General features: G+C 34.6%; 1 protein-coding gene across 2 annotated transcripts; it reads right to left on the bottom strand.

The window, feature by feature from the left end:
• Positions 1 to 223: 223 nt before the first annotated feature.
• On the bottom strand, positions 224 to 20,075 carry LOC106717166 (cyclic nucleotide-gated cation channel subunit A). Of its 2 annotated transcripts, XM_014510894.2 has the most exons (10): positions 19,969 to 19,989; positions 11,722 to 11,865; positions 9,872 to 10,073; positions 3,728 to 3,967; positions 2,968 to 3,127; positions 2,191 to 2,336; positions 1,963 to 2,085; positions 965 to 1,870; positions 690 to 871; positions 224 to 526 (listed from the first exon to the last, which is right to left on the bottom strand). In XM_014510894.2, the coding sequence occupies exons 2-10, from the start codon at positions 11,817 to 11,819 to the stop codon at positions 256 to 258; spliced, it is 2,328 nt and encodes a 775-aa protein (XP_014366380.2). In that variant the 5' UTR covers positions 11,820 to 11,865; positions 19,969 to 19,989; the 3' UTR covers positions 224 to 255. The 2 variants fall into 2 exon arrangements, with proteins under 2 accessions (XP_014366380.2, XP_014366381.2); XM_014510895.2 differs by lacking the exon at positions 11,722 to 11,865 and having other exon boundaries at positions 19,969 to 20,075.
• Between the last annotated feature and the right edge of the window lie 588 nt (positions 20,076 to 20,663).

Here is a 20,663-nt window from a genome sequence, read left to right as displayed (position 1 = left end):
AAGTCGTTTTTAGTAAATAGAATTTAAGAAATTATGTACGATTTTGTACGTGACTTTATGACACGCGAAATTATGATAAATTTGAAGAGTTACACTTAAATCTAAAATCTAAACAATAAACAACAATGATTCATGTTATTTGTTAAGAATAATAACGGTGAAAGACGAAATGTTTTTGAATTTACAAACCCCAAGAATATTTCTCAAATATTTACTGGTTCCTAGTATTTCAACTCATATTTCTCCTATTTGTTTTCACTTTGATATATCCTTATGAATTTTCTTGATGCGTAAAGATTTGCTTCGTGGTTCCGGTGGAAAATGCATGAGACCTGGTGTTCTTTCTACACTCAGAGAGTATCCACGTTCCCGTACGGGATTGTTCATAAACATCGTGGTGGATCGCGGAGAACTAATAGGTGGACCAGAACTTGAATCATAAACCTGAACAATATCACTTCTTAAGTCGGAACCATCAGCTGACGTATCTTCTGAATCAGTTTCTTCGTCGTCAGATTCGATTATTCTAAAAAATATTTCTTTGTTTTATTGGTGCCAATTAATTAAATATTATCATTCGCTTTGCCATGTTATAAATGAGAAAATCCGTACATATCAAAACGTGCATGAAATCAAATTCGCATAGGGTTTGAATGCCATTCGGTATACATTTAGTAGTATTATCTTACCTAACTTCAAGTTTGTTAATCCTCTGCTTTATTTTAGCTTGTTCCTCCCCAACATCAGCGAGAAGTCCTTGGAGGCGGTTATTCAACATCTCGACGGTCGTCTCCAGTTTGTGGACAGTTTCTTCCAAACTTTGTTGGGTAGTTTGAGCATTTTCAAAGACAGTTTCATCCAATAAACCATCCTAGAAAAATGTTGATTGCCGTGGATTATTTAAAAAAGACCAGGAACATTTAAAGAAAAAACATAAATTGAATAGTATTTAAAGTAAACAAACCTTTCTTAGTAATTGACAGCCACGTTCCGTAAGAGTAGCCCTTGCATCTGGATAATCAGCTAGGGCCTCCCAGAGATCCCGTTTTGCCAAGCAAAACAGATCTGAATAGCCAAGGGCGCGAACATTTGCCGTTCTTCGGTTACCTGTACGATTCCCAGCTATTTCCAAGACACTTACTTCTCCAAATACTGAACCAGCACTTAATGTAGCTAAAACAGTTTTCCCATCATCAGCGACTACTTGAAGTCGCCCTCTTTTAACTATATACATTTCTTTGCCGACATCGCCTTTTCTGCAGATGTAATCACCTGGGCTAAAGACTTGCAGCCTTAACTTCAAGACTAGTGCTTCCAGCAACCCGGGTTCACAATCTTGAAATATTCTCACTTTACGTAACGTATCCAGATGTACACGTATAGCTATTTCTGCCTTTAGTTTATCGGGCAAAGATGACAAAACGTTTTCTTCATCCAAAGCTCCGCTTTGGGCCCAAGTATACGCGAACCATCTAATAACCCTAGCCTCTAACTCACCACTTACTTTCCTAAATGCCATGTACTGCTTGACGCCATCCATTTTATTTTGGAACTCAACTCTAGCCACATTCATATTAGAAATCATTGATCCAATATTTCCTACAATTGTGGCGAAAATTAACACTCCTGCCAAAAAGTCGGCGACGACAAACAAATATTCAGCATCGATTTCAGGCTGTGGTGTTTCTCCGATAGTCGTCAGAGTTAAAGTGGACCAATAGAAACTGTATATATATTGATGAGCGAGAGATTCATTACGTGAACCAGTCAGATTATACACCCAGTTATCAGTACCAAATCCAATAGCGTAGCTTATTGCGAAATATAGACAAGCATTCCAATGTATGAGCACTAAAATTGCCATAACGACCTGTAAATTTATAAAAATATGAAGTACATCCAATATATATAATGAATATAGGCATGTAATCAAATAGATTAGAATTAATTTAGTCGAAGTACCTTGCATATTCTGAAAGCGTTGGGGTAGCTGGTGGCGGTCTCGGTGCGGTCGAACCACTCCCACATTCGAGGCAGTCGAAATAGTCTATTCAGTCGTACAATAACAGGGCACGGCAAACGTTGCTGTAACAAAAATAATGTTGACATATTCAGGTATTGACCAGATTAGTTACCTCCTGTGTGAAAAATAAAAGATTAGATTAATTAACACGGGAATTTAGTACTAACATAGTCGCAAGTGCCGGGCTTCCACCAATAATAAGCGATGTCCGTTGGCATCAAGGATATGAGGTCGTACCTCCACGAGTCTGACTTCAAGTAGTGTTTCCTGAGCATTGTTGAATCCTTCACCATGAGACCTTGCTCGAGATAACCTGGAAAAACATACTTTTAATTATTTGTTAACATCCAACAGCAAATAAAACAACAGTTACTTCTATATAATTTTTTTTCGCATAAATACCTAATAAAATAGATTTGCATTAAGAGGCACAAGATAAGAATAAATTAGGGTCTACCCATCGATCATCAGTTAGAGGCGATTGTGTTACGAAAGCATTGCCATATTTGTGCGGAAAAAGCAACTAGACAAGGCCGCATGTTTGTCCACATGTTAGCTAAATTTGATGACGCAAGGCGCGGCCGTACGCGCCGTGTGGGTGTCAAACTGTTGATTTGTGAGTTCGTTCCGTAAGCAACCCTCGTAACTTGCGTCTCTGTGACTTCTATTGATTTAAAAGTACTTTATCTTGGTGTCAAACACGATGTTTCATCTGTTTGCAAACAATACATACAAACAACCAGTAAAGCCCTCGATTCGATCGATCTATGAATGTGACAGTTTAAAATACACAAATCAAGGAAACATTCATACACATAGATTAACAAAATTTGCTTAAATATAATATAGATTCGCACAGAAAATGGTTTAAATTGCGCACAGCCTCGCAAAGCTTATACAGTTACAGGTATAAAAAAATCCAGGACACTAAAACAATCACATACCTTCGTGGACATGAATCACCGTATCAATGAGATAAATAGCATCACAGAGGTAGTCTAGGATGAACCACAACACTGTGAGGTTGTCCAGCTCCCAGAAGACAGCTCGTCCGATCACAAATACCACGTTGTACAAGATGGCAAGAGACACCACTGCTAACCACTATGGGAACACAAGCATTAGGTAAATAAAAAAAATTAATGATAGAACATACTGACTTAACATAATTTCTAACAAGAAGTTATCGAAAATTAAGATTGTTATATGAACAATAATAACCTTCACAGATTTTATTTTCAACATTAGTACATTAGTTGTTCAACACACCTGCAACTCATTAGTACATAGCAGATGCGTATCTGAAGTGGCCACATCAGTTGACCAGCATGCATCTTGGCCAGTGGCCTTTCATAAAAAAAGTAAAAATATAGATTTTTTTATAACAAATACACTAGCGCTGAACCACAATCCCACCTGGTATAAGTGGTGATTTGGTCGAAAGTTGTAGGCGCTGTCTTAACAAATGTCTATTCACTCTAACCTTGAAGGAACTTACGTTATAGCGGGATGGAAACACTGATGCTGGCAACTCATTCCAGGCCTTTACTGAGTTCACGAGGAACGATGTTTCAAATCTTTCGGATCCGTGGTATATCAACAATGAAAGTATGGAGGGAGATCAGACGTATGTACAACATTCAATGGAAAAAGGGGATGGGGGAATGAGTTCGTGGAATTCCTGAGAAATATCAATGTACGTACATGGTAATGTGATGGTAGCGTAGGGTCGAATGCCAATCTCAGACCGCAAAGAAGCTTCGATCTCTTCGTTTGATATAATGGTTCATCGGGATCTGAGAACGTCTGTGCCGCGAACTTGTCCAGGAACCAGTCAGGGGGCTTGGTTCTACCCTCGCCAGTGATCCGGTACCGAAGGTTGCGAGCGAACCTAGAAACCTGCCTCTGCATCCAGCTTGATCTTGGACCCACATCACTCACCACCTGAATAAAAATGATTTATTTAATCGTCGCAAATAAATGAACCTCATTAAGAACTTACGGTAGAAATAATCATTTGAAAGTTTTGTCAAATATATGGTGTAAAAAAGACTTGCTTAAAAGACTTTATTTTAAAAAACTAATATCAAATTTAATTTTCCAATATTTATTTTAACCATTATAACTAAGTTTTAGACTTGTGATGAGATGTGACTCTTTGGTTTACGATAATAGTCGTATGTGGGGAATCGGACCCATCCATACTCGTAACCTTATCCACTATTCTCTAGATTCAAAAGTTTTTTAGTTTATAAAGCATTCTTAGAAATTAATGCTTGCTAAAGTTTATATATCTCACACACTATTTGGTATTTGGTTTTTAGTTTCAAGCAATTCAGTTTATCGATATGTAGTCGTTAGTATGAATGCACTTTAATTATTATCAGGGGAGCACTTGTGAACATTGGGTTAACCGTATTGTAATCAACTTAACTAATCATCAGATACAATCTAAGCGTGGGTTTCCACTACCGACATATTCGTACATAAATATATATCTTTAAATTTGTTCAGACAATGACTGGTACTTGGGAGAGTTTAAAGACAGATATTACGCAGATTTTATAGACAGTCTTCTGTAATAATGTGTCTTCAATGGAACACTTGCATATCACAATATTACGATGCCGTTCATAATCATTTTAAAAATAGAGATAACAACTTAATTATTATACAGATGTCATGACGTTTAAAATTTAAATTTCACGATAAATAATTCATTATCGGCGAAGACTAAATTTGTATAGAGAAAACTGTTTTCATATTCACGGTACTCTGTGGGACTAGAAGACTTGAATAAGTATCGCGTAGTCTGGTTGTTTGCGGAACTATGAAGGCGTGGTCCTTTTCCGGCGTGCGTACGATACCATACTATACTTTTAATACAGTTCGACCTCGTTTAATTAAGCTGAAGTAATAACTTCCATTGTTCCAGATTACATACACAGATAGTGTGATCTTTAATTACTGATTGCCGAAAATGGGTCTATAAGGTTTCGTTGACAAAAAATATTACTTACTGCTGTCGCTCGCAATTTTTTTTTTTGGTTATTATTTTGGTCTTTTGCATTTTTTTATTATCTCGAATGAATCTATTTCTAGATTTTACTTTTTTGATAATGTTATCGCCAGAATCAATAAAATATTTGTGTGTCTGTATGTCTGTAAAACTGGGTTTGTTCTAGGTAAGCGAATGTCCCATTTCCTACAAGACTTTTACTGGAGATAGCTTAGGTGTGTGGAAGTAACTTAGGCTATTTTTATTATTTTCTCCGTTGAGAAAAATTGCGAGTGACAGCTTGTATTCGAAAAATACTTAGGTGAAGATTTTTGTTAGGTTGTGTTTGCTATCTCTGTTTTTTAATGAGAGTGTCAGTGATGACAATTTGTTACCGTACATGTGTTGTCATTTGAAACCCTTCAAAGTAAAACGTGTTAATGTTATTATTATTATTTGCCGCCAATTTTTACGATGAAATAGCGTAGGAATGGACGTGAATCGTATATTAATTACACATACCAAGGTACCTTGATGAAATAGAATTTTTCAATTCGAAACACGAGACATTTTATATATGGCTTCCTCGTCCAAAAAGGTCACGATTTTCCTTATGGTTTCGAAATAGCTTTTCTATTGTTATAAAGTGAGGACGTGATCTGCTTAGTATCGATGCCAACAGATCAACAGCTGCACAATCCACATCTGCAACCGCTAGATGGAGTTGTACAGATTTTAGCAGTTTTACTGATTGTTATATTATCCTCTATAATCTAACGAACAATACACACACAAACACAGTCCTTATAACTTTATATATGAATAAAAAACAAATAAAATCCGTACACTGCGATTTATCAACAATTTATTAAAATCAGCGACAGGTCATTACAGACTGTTGAGGCAGCCGTATCCGCTTTAAATGTACATCAATAAAAATACAATAAAACGGCAAGTAGTCACAAATATGACATCAGTAGCGCGTTTGTACACCCTGACAATGTACTTAGACAGTCACACGACGTATTATGGTTATAGAGTGTCTAATTAACCGAGGGTGATCGGAAGGATGTCGACGATATTTTTATGTTCAGTAATGTGGTCGAAAGATGATAAGCGCCGGTTTATTAAGTACAACAGAGTTACTTACTTTTGACGACCCTCATGTCATAATTGGATGATAACACTGATTGATGACGCTGTTTTTTTAATTTATACGTCACTATCAATACGTTCATCATCATCATCAGCTCACTATACGTCCCCACCGAGGGGCTCGGAGCCTACCCCAAGTTAGGGGTGTTTAGGCCATAGTCAACCACGCTGGCCAAGTGCGGGTTGGTTGACTTCACACATATCATTGAATTTCTTCTCAGATATGTGCAGGTTGCATCACGATGTTTTCCTTCACCGTAAGAACGTCGGATAAATGTACATATGTTAATCGAAAATCGAAAAACACATTGGTACATGGCGGGATTCGAACCCTGGACCTGCAGATTGCAAGTCAAGTGCTTAACCCCTGAGCCACCGACGCTCTCCCTGAGCCACCGACGCTCTCCAATCAATACGTTATATTCACAATTTCCCGTCAGTTTGTAAAATTACTATTCATAATAGCTGTCGACGTTTACAATGTGACGGTGACATCGTAACCAAACGTGAACAAGACGAAAAGCAACAAGTTGAGCTACCGAGCTACCGTACGTGTAACTTCGATCATAATATTGCTTCGATGTTTCGCGTTTAGAAGGTTATTAACCTGCGTCAAGTTTAAATGGAAGAGATTTTTTTATCATTGTGATTAAAAACAAATAAGAACTTTTATTGTAGAGGAATCGAAAAAGCACTTCCTTAACAGTTTTCACAAGACAACTAAGGTAAGTAACAAAGATTATTCATCAATTTTCATTCTCCAAACCCAGTAGTTAAAATAAATGGTTAAAGATCTTTTTTACTTTTAAAATGTTGTGTCAATACCATGTAGTAAATTGCAAGTATTGTAACAAAGATGGCGGTCTGTACAACAGACAGGGACAGTCCACTTGCGACGGCCATTAAACGAGGCAATAATTACTAGCGTCTCCATTCTTCTACCCGCCAGCCACGACGTTTGAAGTCAACACAGTAAATAATATTAGTATTAAGTACTTATCGATTTTACTCATAGAAAGCAATATTACGAAATTTTAGAAAAGTAACAATGTTATTGATAATTTTAAGAATTTTTAAGTCCAAAATCACGCAGCTGTCATAATTTAAATTTTATAAATGAAACTAGATTAAGAAAGATGATTGAATGATGAACGAAGAGTAAGTCATCATCACATCATCTTGTCATTATATCATTGTATGTGGAGTGGGCGCACCAGTTTAAGTTCTCCAGATCTATATCCGTCACTTCAGTCGTTAATCCCTTCTTAATCACGACAAATGTAGAAAAGAATGAAAGTTAAGGAATAAAATCTAATATTAGGATATTAATAGAAAAGTAAGGTAGAATAGCTAGTAAAGAATAAATACTTAACACATATACGAAAGGGTTAGTTTGCCATCTCCACAGATACTATGAACGATAAAGATCTGCTGTCAATATCTATGGAGTTCTAATATTATTGATAAGTCAGATTATTCTGAAGAAACTAGCCCAGTCCCGGGTCGCGGTCAATTTTTTTTGTCCTTAAATTACAGTAGTGATAATATTTTAGAAATAATGTGGTAGCTAGAAATTACACTTACCGGTGCAGCGTTGTTTCCCAGTGGTATTTTATGAATGGCGTAAACTGGGCTCATGTTCACTAATATACGTTGTCAGCGGACTACTCCAGTCTAATTTAATCAAACACTTGTAGCTATCTTTACGTTGCAATTTGAGGACTTTGAACGCAAAAGAAATTGAGCCATTAAGACTCGTCAACAAAATGAACACGGATCGGTATCAGGTAATTGTTTAGGTGGTCCGGTCACGACATCCCTCGATCGTGTGTTTTAATTAAAAGAATTCAGTTCAGCCGGCGTACGGTAGATGATAATTAAAAGATTGTCACTCGTTTTACGGAATAAAAGCACGCTTAAGAACTTTAACCCGACGGCTGCTGTCGCGACAGACGAATTGTGAATGATCGCTAGGACTAAAAATTAATGGGTAGTCGGTGCGTGTTCAAGGCAGCTCCATCGAAACAATAGGCCATGAGGATTGCTACAGTGCTTCCCTATGTCACATTTATGACGCGTTCACCGTAGTTTCTGTCATAAATAGTGATTGCCCGACCACCTCCGCAGAACTTAATAAGCCTAATTGCCCCCTTTAAAACTTAATGTATTAACTTGATCATGTTTCGATGTCTAAACGTTTTATCGTTGTTTACACTGGAATTTTAATTAAATTAAGAAATCAACAGGTGACGTTAAGATTTCGTTCACATTTATAAAAAGCGGTAATATTCCTGCTACCACTGACATTTTAGAAACACGCAATATTATGTTTTTTAATTGTATTGCAAATTGCAACATTTAGAACCACCATAAAAAGTAACAAACGGCTATTCCTGAACATCTGCAGTGACAGCGGGTATAAAATTAGTTTAAACTTGAAATAATGGGTGTTTAAAAGAAGCAATCAATAAGAGGTCATAAATGACTACTCTAATAGTTTATACTCTGACTCGAGTAGTGCTTGAGTTTTATTTGCTATAGTTGAGGCTTTCTGCGGACACCATCGGGTCGGGGTCGCGCCCTTGTGTGCGGTCGTAGTTTTGTATGGACGCCACGTCTTACACAAGGACCGTTTGTATTTGCGCGTAAATCGTACGGACATTGTTTCTTTTTGTCAATGTCGAACATTTAGTCTATTTATAGTGTTGCCGTTTATTACTTTCGTTATCTATTTTTTTTTTTAATTGGATGATTGATAGCGCACACAAGTTTTGTATTATTTATTATTTTGAGACTTTCTCGATTGGCGCTTTTTATTAAAATAGTTTTTCTATATTAACAATTCTTTTTTTAAACTATTCTTTTGAACCACATACAATCTGATTAATATAGTTACAGATAACGCTTTCATCATCATAATCAGCCTGATTTCGTCCACTGCTGAACGTAGGCCTCCCCCTTAACGCTTTACTTATATCTAATTGATGATAGCAACATATTTTTTTTAAATCACAATACAGAATATAAGTGATTAATAAAAATCGATTATTGGCATATTTAAAAATGATAAGATATTAATTATTAAAACGCATAAATTTTTGAACACAGCATGTCCAATAACCCTATCGGTTACCTCGTACAAATAACAAACAGAATTGGAGAAATATGGATAAAAATTGTAATCGGTTGAATACTACAATAAACAAATGGTGACCCAATAGTGGCCATCAATCTTCATTACACTAGCAGTTACAACATGAATATAAACGACTGTACATACTAGCAAATACGAATATCGAGAAATGAACATTTCAAATTATATGCTCTGCGATTATTTTGAATAGTATCGATGACGCTTATTAATTCGTTTTTAATTTGGACTGGAAATCGTTAGATTTTATAAAATCAGAGAAAAATTCATCCTCGCTATTTCGGCGAATTCAGATGGCTGTTTGTTCGTTTGCCATCTTTGATATAAAAAAAAATTGTTATTGCTACATCTAAAAATTTATACCCTGTACTATGTTGACTTGTCAATTAAGTATTTTCTTTATAAAAGTCACTAATTACATGTAATTTTTTTGTACTTCATTTACACAGAAAAAATATTACATTAGGAAATTGAATAGAGAATATATGAACATATGAATACACACGCGTACGTCCTGTAAGTGTGATAAGAAATTTACACTTACTTCCTCAAAAGGCCCGATTCCGTCCTCTAATTCGTTCCTACAATTGGCCTGCATGTGCAAAGGATTCAGTGTGTTCGTTGATAATGTTTTCTTGAAGTGAGGAAACCGTGGTGTCTTGATCATATCTCGCGATGTTAACCCAGAGGGACCCGGGCGTGGGCCGCCAGAGCTCGATAGAGTGAACACTTTGCCATCACGATAACTGAAACAATGGAAAAACATTATTGAGACAAATAAAAAAAAACAAATGAATTACGGCTGTCATGTCACCGAGACCCATTGAGAGCACAGACAGACTAGTTACCCTAGATGATAAAAATATATTATAGTTTATAATTAGAAGAGAAAGGAAGATAAATGAGAACAGAAGAAAACAGGTGAAAATGATTAAACATTTTCATTATTGTCAAAAAAGACAATATATTACACAGACTACACGACCACTGAACGTTGTAAAACATACATTATCTATTGTAGTTGTACAAGAATCGACTCTCTTAGTGTCTTTGAAAAAGCAGAAATAACATGTTTTTTATCTATTTTAAATAAATATTTTAGCAGTAGAAATTTACGGTACTGAAAGAATATTAGTAAAAATATCAAAAAACCGTATGAAACCATTTTACAAACAAGTGTTCTAAAATAATAATGTCTAAGTCGAAACTTGTCTTACGCTAAACATCAAGAATGTTAACTGTCGATGTACCAAGACGTACATAAAATGTTTTTATGTATTTGTTAAAATATTAATACTTTATTTACAATTTTTAAATTACTTAAGACGTATAATTATTAAATCCATTTCTATACCCTCCGCTCTTGGTTGCAGAAACTGAAAATAAAACTTGTTAATCACAGTCGCCTGACTTGTAAAGAACCATTTATTCCGTTGCATCTTAAATATATATATATATATATATATATGTACAATAGACAACTTAATTAAGAAAAACCATACCATTTTATTTACACCAGCAATTTCTTTTTATTTAAATGTAATGTAATTGAATTTACCAGAATTTATTTCCGAGATGATATATTTAATTTTCCTTTAACAATATGCACAAAGCTCGAGTGCAATAGATAAGAGTAGCCACACACGGACAGTTTTAAGCAGTCGACAACGGCTCCTACTAGCAATCGGTATATTGCCGGAAGCAATTTATAGCGGCGCTAATGCTGCCGGCAGCTAACCAACTGCTTGAAGTTGTCCGTGTACGGTGTCCCTTAGATGCAAGGTTTTATTGATCACAATCATGTGCAAATACACAACATTGATGTCATTGCGACAAACGAATAAAGTCCGTAAGCCTCACAGTCGTTGAAACGAAAATTTCTCGTAGGTTGGAAATTTTTAAAAATCCTTACAAAAAATATTGTTATCGCAGTTATTTATGAGAGAGTGATAGAGTCAACAATATCTTTTTGTATGAATTTATCGACATTGTAAACCAAAAGAAAGGTTAAGCAAACACTTACAGGCACGTACATCTTTATTAATTACACCCGATCGAAATTAATTAATATAATAAATTCAAAACAACATTCTTTATGCCTTTATTTATTACTATTAAAAACTACAGACAAATTGTCAGTGGTAATGAAGCACATACATTAGTTTTAACCGCGAAAAATAACTGAATTCAAGAACATCAAAGCCAGAAAATAGCTGGTTACTTTCAAATCTAACCTAACTACAAAATAGGATTTACCTCCTGAATTTGAATTTGGAATTTCCTAAGCTGAATTTTAATCTGTACACATATTATACAAGGAGAACATAGAGTAAGTGCATGGATAGTTGCAAATTATCTCTAAGTGTGACACAGCCTATTCAAAATAAAACTTACGAAAAGAGATGGTCATCGGAGTTGTTTTGCATGGAGTTATTCTTGTTGACAGTTTGCCTGGAGTCGCCTCGGGCTGCGGCTATGATGTAGGCCCACATTTTCACGACGCTGTCTCAGTTCCAACATTAGGCTTGACTGAATTAACTGACCATGTATGTAATATAAAATGTAAGTAAAACAAAAAAACATAGTATTCTGTATATATGTTATTGAGTATTTGTAACCGTGGAATTACACTGCGGTATGAAGACGAAGCGTAATAAAAGCAATATCATGTTTTTATTCATATGTTTCTGCGGTGGAAATTTACGGGACTTTTAAAGGGACTTTGAAGTGTGTTCATTGTTAAATCATCTCTCAGATCTAAAGTCCTCTAAGTCTCCTTTTTTATTTATTACTAAGACGTATATGTATATTTCTCATCTATATAAATTTAAGTTAGAAACTATAGATGAATTCGATGAAAGAGGATATAAGAAAGGGAGTGAATTCATTTCGCACGCTAGAGATGTATGGAAGAGTTATCCATAATGTCGACTAATTATAATATATCTTGTCATTAAGTCCTTGTGGTTTTGTGGTGGGCTTTGAAAGTGAAAGGAGTGCCTGGGAAATACCTGCAGCTTATTCGTGCTATGTATTGTCGAGCCAATACACACATCCAGTCCGCTGTTGGCGATAGTGACAGGTTTGGTGTCTCGGTAGGCCTACACCAGGGTTCGGCTTTAAGTCCGTATCTCTTCCTCCTGGTAATGGATGCGCTAACATCAGACATACAGGAGGAAGCACCCTGGTGTATGCTTTATGCTGATGACATCGTGCTTGTTGGGGAGGATGAATGCGAGGTGCAGAGCAGGTTGGAAAAATGGCGAGATAAATTGGAGAGAGCTGGTCTTAAAATCAGCAGAACCAAAACTGAACATTTGTTCTGCGATTTTGGTGGTCCGACCAGCTTTTCTCCAATCGCTTTAAATGGTGTTGACCTACCAACCTGCTCCGATTTTAAGTACCTCGGTTCACTCGTCCAATACGATGGTGGTGTTGACCGGGATGTGAAAAGCCGAATAAATGCAGGTTGGATGAAATGGCGACAGGTCACCGGTGTGACTTGTGATCCAAGAATGCCACCCAAGCTTAAGGGACAGATCTACAAGTCAATCGTAAGACCTGTCTTATTGTACGGATCTGAATGTTGGGCCACCAAGATTTCGGATGAAAGAAGATTGCATGTAGCTGAGATGCGTATGCTAAGATGGATGTGTGGTGTGACAAGAAGAGATAAAGTTAAGAATGTGCATATCAGAGGAAGTTTGAAAGTAGCGCCAGTTATCGAGAAATTGAGGAGCAGAAGGTTAGCGTGGTTTGGACATGTTATGCGGAGGGATGATAATCATATAAACAAAAAAGTAATGAGATTGAATGTGGATGGCTATAAAGGTAGAGGAAGACCAAAGAAAGTATGGATGGATTGTGTGAAAGAGGATATGCGTAAGAAGGGGGTAAATTCAGATATGACGGCTGATAGAGATGTATGGAGGAGTAGTACATACTGTGCCGACCCTACATAGGGATAAGGGCAGGTTGATGATGATTAAGTCCTTGTGTGATGCTGAGAAAATAATTTAGATAAGATTGGATTAGAACAAATAAACTCATAGAGGCAATTTTACCAGGTGCAACGGATCTTTATAGTTTTGTTTATTATCCAATTCGAATACCTTTTATTTAATTAAGCAGTCGGTGTAACTTGAGTCAACGGAAGCTTTAATTAGTTACTTGATACATTTAAAGTACCACTGCCTGCAGAAGGTCTAGTTCAATGTTAATTACTTGCAATAGTTCTCAGACTAGCTTAAGTCTAAATGAGGCTTTAAATATTATTAGATTGCCGATATTAAAATGTACTTTAAATGAACCATTTTGTCTTTTTTCCATCTTACTTTAAATAAACCCTTGTTATTATTTTATTATACTTTGAAAATCTTCTAGTAAAATATAAGTATTTATTTGAATATTTCATTTTAATTGAAGGGATATTTAATGTTGGCTTGCATCGCCAAAAAAACGTGGTGGTAAGATATGTTCCAAAAAAACGTGTTCTCACTGTGATTTTCTTTGAGTAAAATAGAGATAATAATAATGTCTGTTCACACTTGTTTTGGCACTGGAAATTCAAAGATTTAGATTAAATGCAGGCAACTGCGTATGACATCGTCAGTATTTTGTACACGTATCTAATTTGTAAGATGTCTCACGTGGAAAGAGATTTCAATTTTTACTTATATGATTATTCTATTATTCATTTAAAATGTACATTTGAAAGAGTAGTTATTAGTTTATGATACACGTTTTCTTAAATGTAGTTTCAAGTTACGTGATTTCATTGTTTTAAAACTTTAATTCAGCTCACGTTGAGTTTTAATGACATATAAATTAAAATTAAGACAAAAAAGAGCTAAAACTTTTTTTTTAAATAATTACATTGATGAAGGTACTTCTTCATATGAAAGTTTTTAAGTCATGGCTGGTTAAAAAGTACGAGACTCCGTTATTATGTATTGGTCTTTCCCAGCGACTTCGTCCGCGAGGAATACAAAAAAATAGTCTAAAATTTCACCGAGATTTTGCCGTTGTGGATACTTAGTAATAAAGATTTGCAAACTTTTGCATTTATAATATCAGTAAGGTAACCAGAAGTATGACTAGTAAGATGTACCTATTTGTACTAATATTAGTGGAGGAGGAGAGAATATTGAATAGGCTCCGAAACTACTGAACCGATTTGAAAAATTCTTTCACTCTTGGGAAGGTTGTATGCTCTGCTATATTCATTTTTTCTAATTTTTTAACTAGTATAAAGTGCTTTGTTTCGAATTCACTTTTTTAGTAACAACGCAAGTATAAAGCTTTCGCAAAAACTTTAATTATTGTGGAGGTCCGTGCCTAGTGCCTACCCCTCAGGGCGTGAGTTATGTTCTTGTTTTTTTAATTTTTGTGTATTGGTTCCGGAATATTCTAGAATATCCTGTGATAAAACTACTTATTTTTAACTTTTTTTAATGTTTTGTTTGTTTTTTTACGATTCTTTTGATTATTGAAATGCGGTTTTCACACAAATTGTAATTCGTTTTTAGTTGGAAGTTATAAGTTGATCGTTGTGAAGTTACAAACCAAGTGCTGGTAATTATATAAAAAATCTCACTTTCATAACAGTCAGCTTAATTAACAGCCTAATTAGGAGCTAATTTTACTACAAAAGTTCTTTGTTATTTTCATATTAACTGCAATATTTCATAATTACAATATTGAGCTTCTATCGAAAGTTAAGTAAAAGGAAAGTGTAGTAACATTGGCATCTCGCAACGACACCTATTTAGTATTCTTGACTCATCGACTTGAAAATGTGAGGGCTTATTCATGGTAGCTGTGGGTATTGATTATCGCGTAAAGAGCCATTTTACTGAGCTGCATTTTATGGGAGTGTCACCTTCCTTATGGCATGGAGTGTTCAACATGCTCGTTCAATTGTTTCTTTTTTATGACTTTCAGCTTTCAGTCTATTCGGAGGAGAAAACTGGGTCTCTTGAAAGGAAAATAGTATTTGTTGACTTTTGTTTTTGACATACTCGTATTTTTTTTGCAATGATACGACAAAAAATTATATAAGTCATTACTAAATAATGGTCGAATTGAGTATTTCTTCTTTTACCATGTTTGGATAAAGAGATTTTTAATTATACTAATATTATAAATGCGAATGTTTGGATGGATGGCTGGATCTATGGATGTTTGTTTGAAGGTATCTCCGGAAAGGCTCAAAAGAACTTGATGAAAGATGGCATAGATGTAGAGCATAGTCTGGAAGAACACATAGGCTACTAATAAAGTTTTTTTAATTCCGCGCGGACGGAGTTGCGGGTGACAGCTAGTAAAATATAATTCTGTAAGTATCGTAGTTAGTAAGTAGAATTAAAAATTTTCTATTATATCCCACTCAGATTATTACTAAAATATCTAGGTATTTTAAGGACTACTCGACATCAGTTAAGTAATTGTTAATGGGTTTTCCTGCACTAAGTTGAATTTAACTTTAATCAAAGTGTTATTCACTATTTAGTTTTGCCACAGCGCTACGGACGCTTCAACCTCCAATCACGACGTCAAACGTTTCGACAACTTTGTTTGCTCAACAATACAAACTGAACTTGATGCCAGAAAAGTAAATACGATCTTACTATTTAATACATTCTAAACTTTAAATAATATGTTACTGGTCAGTTAGAATACCAACAAACTACTTAAAATTTATCTTAGCAATTTTACTAATTAAAAATGTCAGATATTTACTTTTTAAGAAATAAAATATTTCATAAATTGAATCCTTACGTATGTTATGTTTCAAATGTAACGGGAGGAGATTAATTCTCGTAGGCAATTATTAAGTATTGCACTTTTAAGATTATAGGTTATTCAATCGGCATAATAATTTTATACTAAAATTTAAAATAATAAAAAGTATTAAACGCAGTGCCATCACTATTATAAAAAAAAACTTAACACTACACAATTAAAATGTACACTGTTGATTGAACGTTCTACGTTAAATTGAATTATAATTTTGTGATTGAATAGCTTTGATTTGTACGTCAAAGCTGCAATACGAATAGGTTCGGTTCAATTGATTTATTCGGACAAACGTCTGATAGCAACGAGGCCTGATATTTCAGTTGATTCGATGATAACATAATAAAGCTCGTTTATCTGATACCAATTTATATAGACCGCCGTGACGTGAAAAGAAAATTTAAAAAGAATGAAAAAAAAATCGGAGAATGAAGAAAGAACAGAAAATACATCAAGGAGTAAACCTTAGGAAGGGAGGAGGAAGAGAATTTTACGAGGGAAGAGATGGAGAGAAATTTCTCCTTTTTGTACATTTTCTCCTGTATCTATTAAAATTAGGCTTCTTATGCCGCCTATTGATGTATTGATGTCTATGGGCAGCAGTTGCTTCGCCATTTTACTGCTATCAGCTGATCGATTGTTCGTTTGGAAATTTTTACTTAACTTAAATTAGTTTTGTATAATAATTAAATAAACAATTGTGTTGAAATCTATTTGCGTGCAGCGGAAAATTACTTATTAAATGAACGTTCTACAAAGTGATACAAAATTCTAGTTGGTTAAAATATTTTTATTTGATTTGCGCACTAGTGAATTAAAGGAGCTTTCGTGACATTAGTCGATTTCTAGAGACCTGTCGACGCAAGCTTGCTAAGACTTATCATAAAGTAAATATGAATAAAGTAAACTAATTAAAGTGAACGAATACATAAATTGTTATTTTGTTAATTTCAAATATCATTGAACCGTAGTACTAGTTGATTGAACGCCTTTAAATGATTCCATTGTATGTACGAGCACCGAATTGAATATTAACCATATTTTACGTCTTGCCTCTAATCTGCTCTCCTATTCAAAATAATGTCACCTACATAATTTTTTTTAACTAAGCACATTTTTTAAAATTCCATCCAAGGTTTCAGATGAAAAAAGATTGCATGTAGCTGAGATGGGTATGCTAAGATGGATGTGTGGTGTAACAAGAAAAGATAAAGTTAAGAATGTGTATATCAGAAGAAGTTTGTAAGTAGCGTCAGTTATCGAGAAATTGAGAAGCAGAAGGTTAGCGTGGTTTGGACATGTTATGCGGAGGGATTATAATCATATAAGCAAAAAAGTAATGAGATTGAATGAGGAAGGATATGCGTAAGAAGGGGGTAAAATCAGATATGACGGCTGATAGAGATGTACATACTGTGCCGACCCTCAATAAGGGCAGGTTGATGATGATTAGATTTTTTAAAATTCCTAATATAGGTTAGTCTATAGATGGTCATTGTAATTATATAATGTATGTACTTCGGTGTAAAGAACATAAGGAAATAAGAATAACTTTAACAAATATTTCCGCGATTAATTAAATGTGTAACAGGTTTTATTTTTTAAGATGTAGTTCTCTATAAATATTACCTTATTAAACTAAAAAATTAAGGTTTATAATTAATCGACTTACCTTCCTCAGTTTAACTACCGATATATCAGTAAGAAGCACAAAAATAATTTTCCTCAACATTATTAATTGTTTTAAAATTGGGAAGGAACTCTTTAACGTATTTTTAGAAAGGGACTGGTTGATTTTGCAATTACAGAAGGGTAGCAATACTTGCCATCGGTTATTTTTGGAAAACCATTTTTGCTGTGCAAATTTCTTAAATGGTTTCTTCATACTTCTATTTTTATTTTTATTAATCAAGTTTGCAAGAAATGTTGAGGCGTAGATGCAACTAAAGCGTTCCTCGTATACTCGCATGGACTCAGCCGACCCGAGTATTGAACAGATGGTTTATTTTGGTGCGCATATTTTTTTCTATAGATTTAGCTTACTAAACAAAAATTTTAATTGCTGACGAATTCACGGGCAAGAGCTAGTTATTTACTGTGATACTTTCACCCCCATAAGTTTATGATAGTTTTTGATGACGTAAATGTCCCGCAAGTGTTGAAGCTATTAGCAAATATTAATAAAAGCGCCAGGCTCTGAAAACGATCATTGATTATTGCAAAACATCTCTTATTTGCCTCTATTGGTCATTAAACACGGCTGTGACGTAACGACTACATATTTTAGAGGCTTTCCTTTTTTATTTTCCTCGCTGTTAATGTTTATATTTGGGTTTCGCGTCAAATAATAAATGACAGTCAAAAGGTTGTTACTATAAAATCAAATAGCGTTACTATGACAACCATGCGTGGGAAGCTTTATGGATAAAAAAGGAAAATAGGATTCAAAAAATTAATAGCCGGTAAATTGTCTAGGTGCCAAGGACTATTCTCCGTTAATTTATTTACTCTTATTGTCAATAGGTTTCACGTGATTGTCCAACATAGCATTTTGCTTTTTGTATATGTAGATTACGTATCACTTTTTATTATTTTCATAACTATTAACAACTACATGAGTCATGAAATACTATAATTTTTTTTGGAAGAAAATACGTTTATAAATGAATAGCAGGTCGATTTAAAGAACGTATTAGGTTCCGATTAATTAAATGAATAAGCTCTTATTAGTTTCTTACATTTTGCGAAATGTAAAAGGCCTTAATTAAAAATATATTTCACTAGTCGTTGCCAGAGACTCCGTCCGCGCGGAATTTAAAAAAAAACGTAATTACCAGCCTATGTGTTCTTCTAGACTATTTTCTACATCTGTGCCAAATTTCATCAAGATTCGTTGATCCGTTTAGGATTTACCTTCAAACAAACATCCATCCATCCAAACATTTGCATTTATAATATTAGTAAGATTACTTATGTACTTATGAAGTTCACAACTAAATATTTTGATTTAAAACTTAAAAAAGCGTGAAATTATTAACTTTACATTTCTTCTTTAAGTCATAAATATTTCCAAGTTTCGATTAGTTTACATAAAATTAGACTTTAAGTCTAAGTAGAAATTTAAGCAAATCGGTTTTAAGACGATGAAAATTGTAATTATCAAAATTTTAAGAATGTAATATTTAATACAATTTAACTAATCAATATAATTTAAGTTATTGTAAAATACTCGTTGATAATGAAAAAATCGAAAATTTTCCAAATAACACAATAAATAAGAGAAGAGAATTAATCGTTTAAGAGCAGAACTTAATGAACATTGCGTTTCCGGTAATAAGTTCACTGAAACAAAATTGGATATCTATTTGATACTGTTAAAGTCTCCAGCTGAGGTAATTTCCATTAATTGTGGACTTAATTCTATCGCCCGAGCGAGACAGATATACTATTAGAAGTATTAAGTAATTAAAATGTGTCTAAATATATGACTACAAAAGTTCAAAAATGTGTTTTTTGGGATTAGCATTTAATATCAATACATTTATGTTATTTTAAATAGTTTTAGTTGAAACCGAAAAGTTTATTTTGATTTTCTTATCTCTTGCGGAAGTGTCAAAAAACTTTTTTATGGTATATGTAGTAGTGAAAGTCCTGAAATATTTTTCATATCATATCGAAACTAAGAACATACTGACAGTACTCTACATATATATTTAACAACCGACTTGATGGATACTTAGAGCATATCTCATCCACAAGAATCTTTACTGCCATCATTTTATTATCGTAGTATTTTATTAAAATGTTGATACATATTATATATGGTATGATATGAATGCTCACCTATATGGGGTCCACGTACGATACCACGTTTCACTAGATGGTCACAAGTGGTTAATTAGCGGCAACACATGTTCGCGTATCGGAGACAAGAGCGACGCGACAGCTTCGTCTGGCGTATGAAAAGCTTCTGCCGGTTTCCCTCCCCGGCATCGGCTGACAGACCGCCTAATAACAACGAGTCGCGGCGCCAAACTAGACGCCTCTCCCTCGTTTCGTGGCGTGAAGATGTGTTTGATTTTGTACAACTCAATTACTTTGCGCGCCCCAAACGTCAATACGTTGCTTTTAATGAAGTTATTGGAAATTATTTCTAGCTGTTCAACTTTCAGAGCCAAAAGTTTTCGAATTAATAGATGCTCGGACATAACGGGAGGAAGAACTTTACAAATTGCGTTCGTTATATCTTACTAATATTATAAATGCGAATGTTTAGATGGATGGATGTTTGTTTGAAGGTATCTCCGGAACGGCCCTTGATAAAATTTGGCACAGGAAGAACACATGCTCGTAGGCTATTTATAATGTTTTTTTTTTTTAATTCCGCGTGGACGGAGACGAAGTGTGACAGTGTAACGAAGTGTGATAAGGTCAAGCGGTTCGAATTTCAGAAAATATTTCTTTTATAAGCATTTTTTGCTTGATATGCGATTGACAGAGGAGGGAACACACACAAAGAGGATATATTACCTCTTCCT

This window comes from Papilio machaon, chromosome Z, assembly GCF_912999745.1.
Source record: "Papilio machaon chromosome Z, ilPapMach1.1, whole genome shotgun sequence".
NCBI classification, from domain to species: Eukaryota; Metazoa; Arthropoda; class Insecta; order Lepidoptera; family Papilionidae; genus Papilio; species Papilio machaon.
Note: the sequence above shows the minus strand (reverse complement) of the source record. Positions and strands in the feature narration are given on the sequence as shown.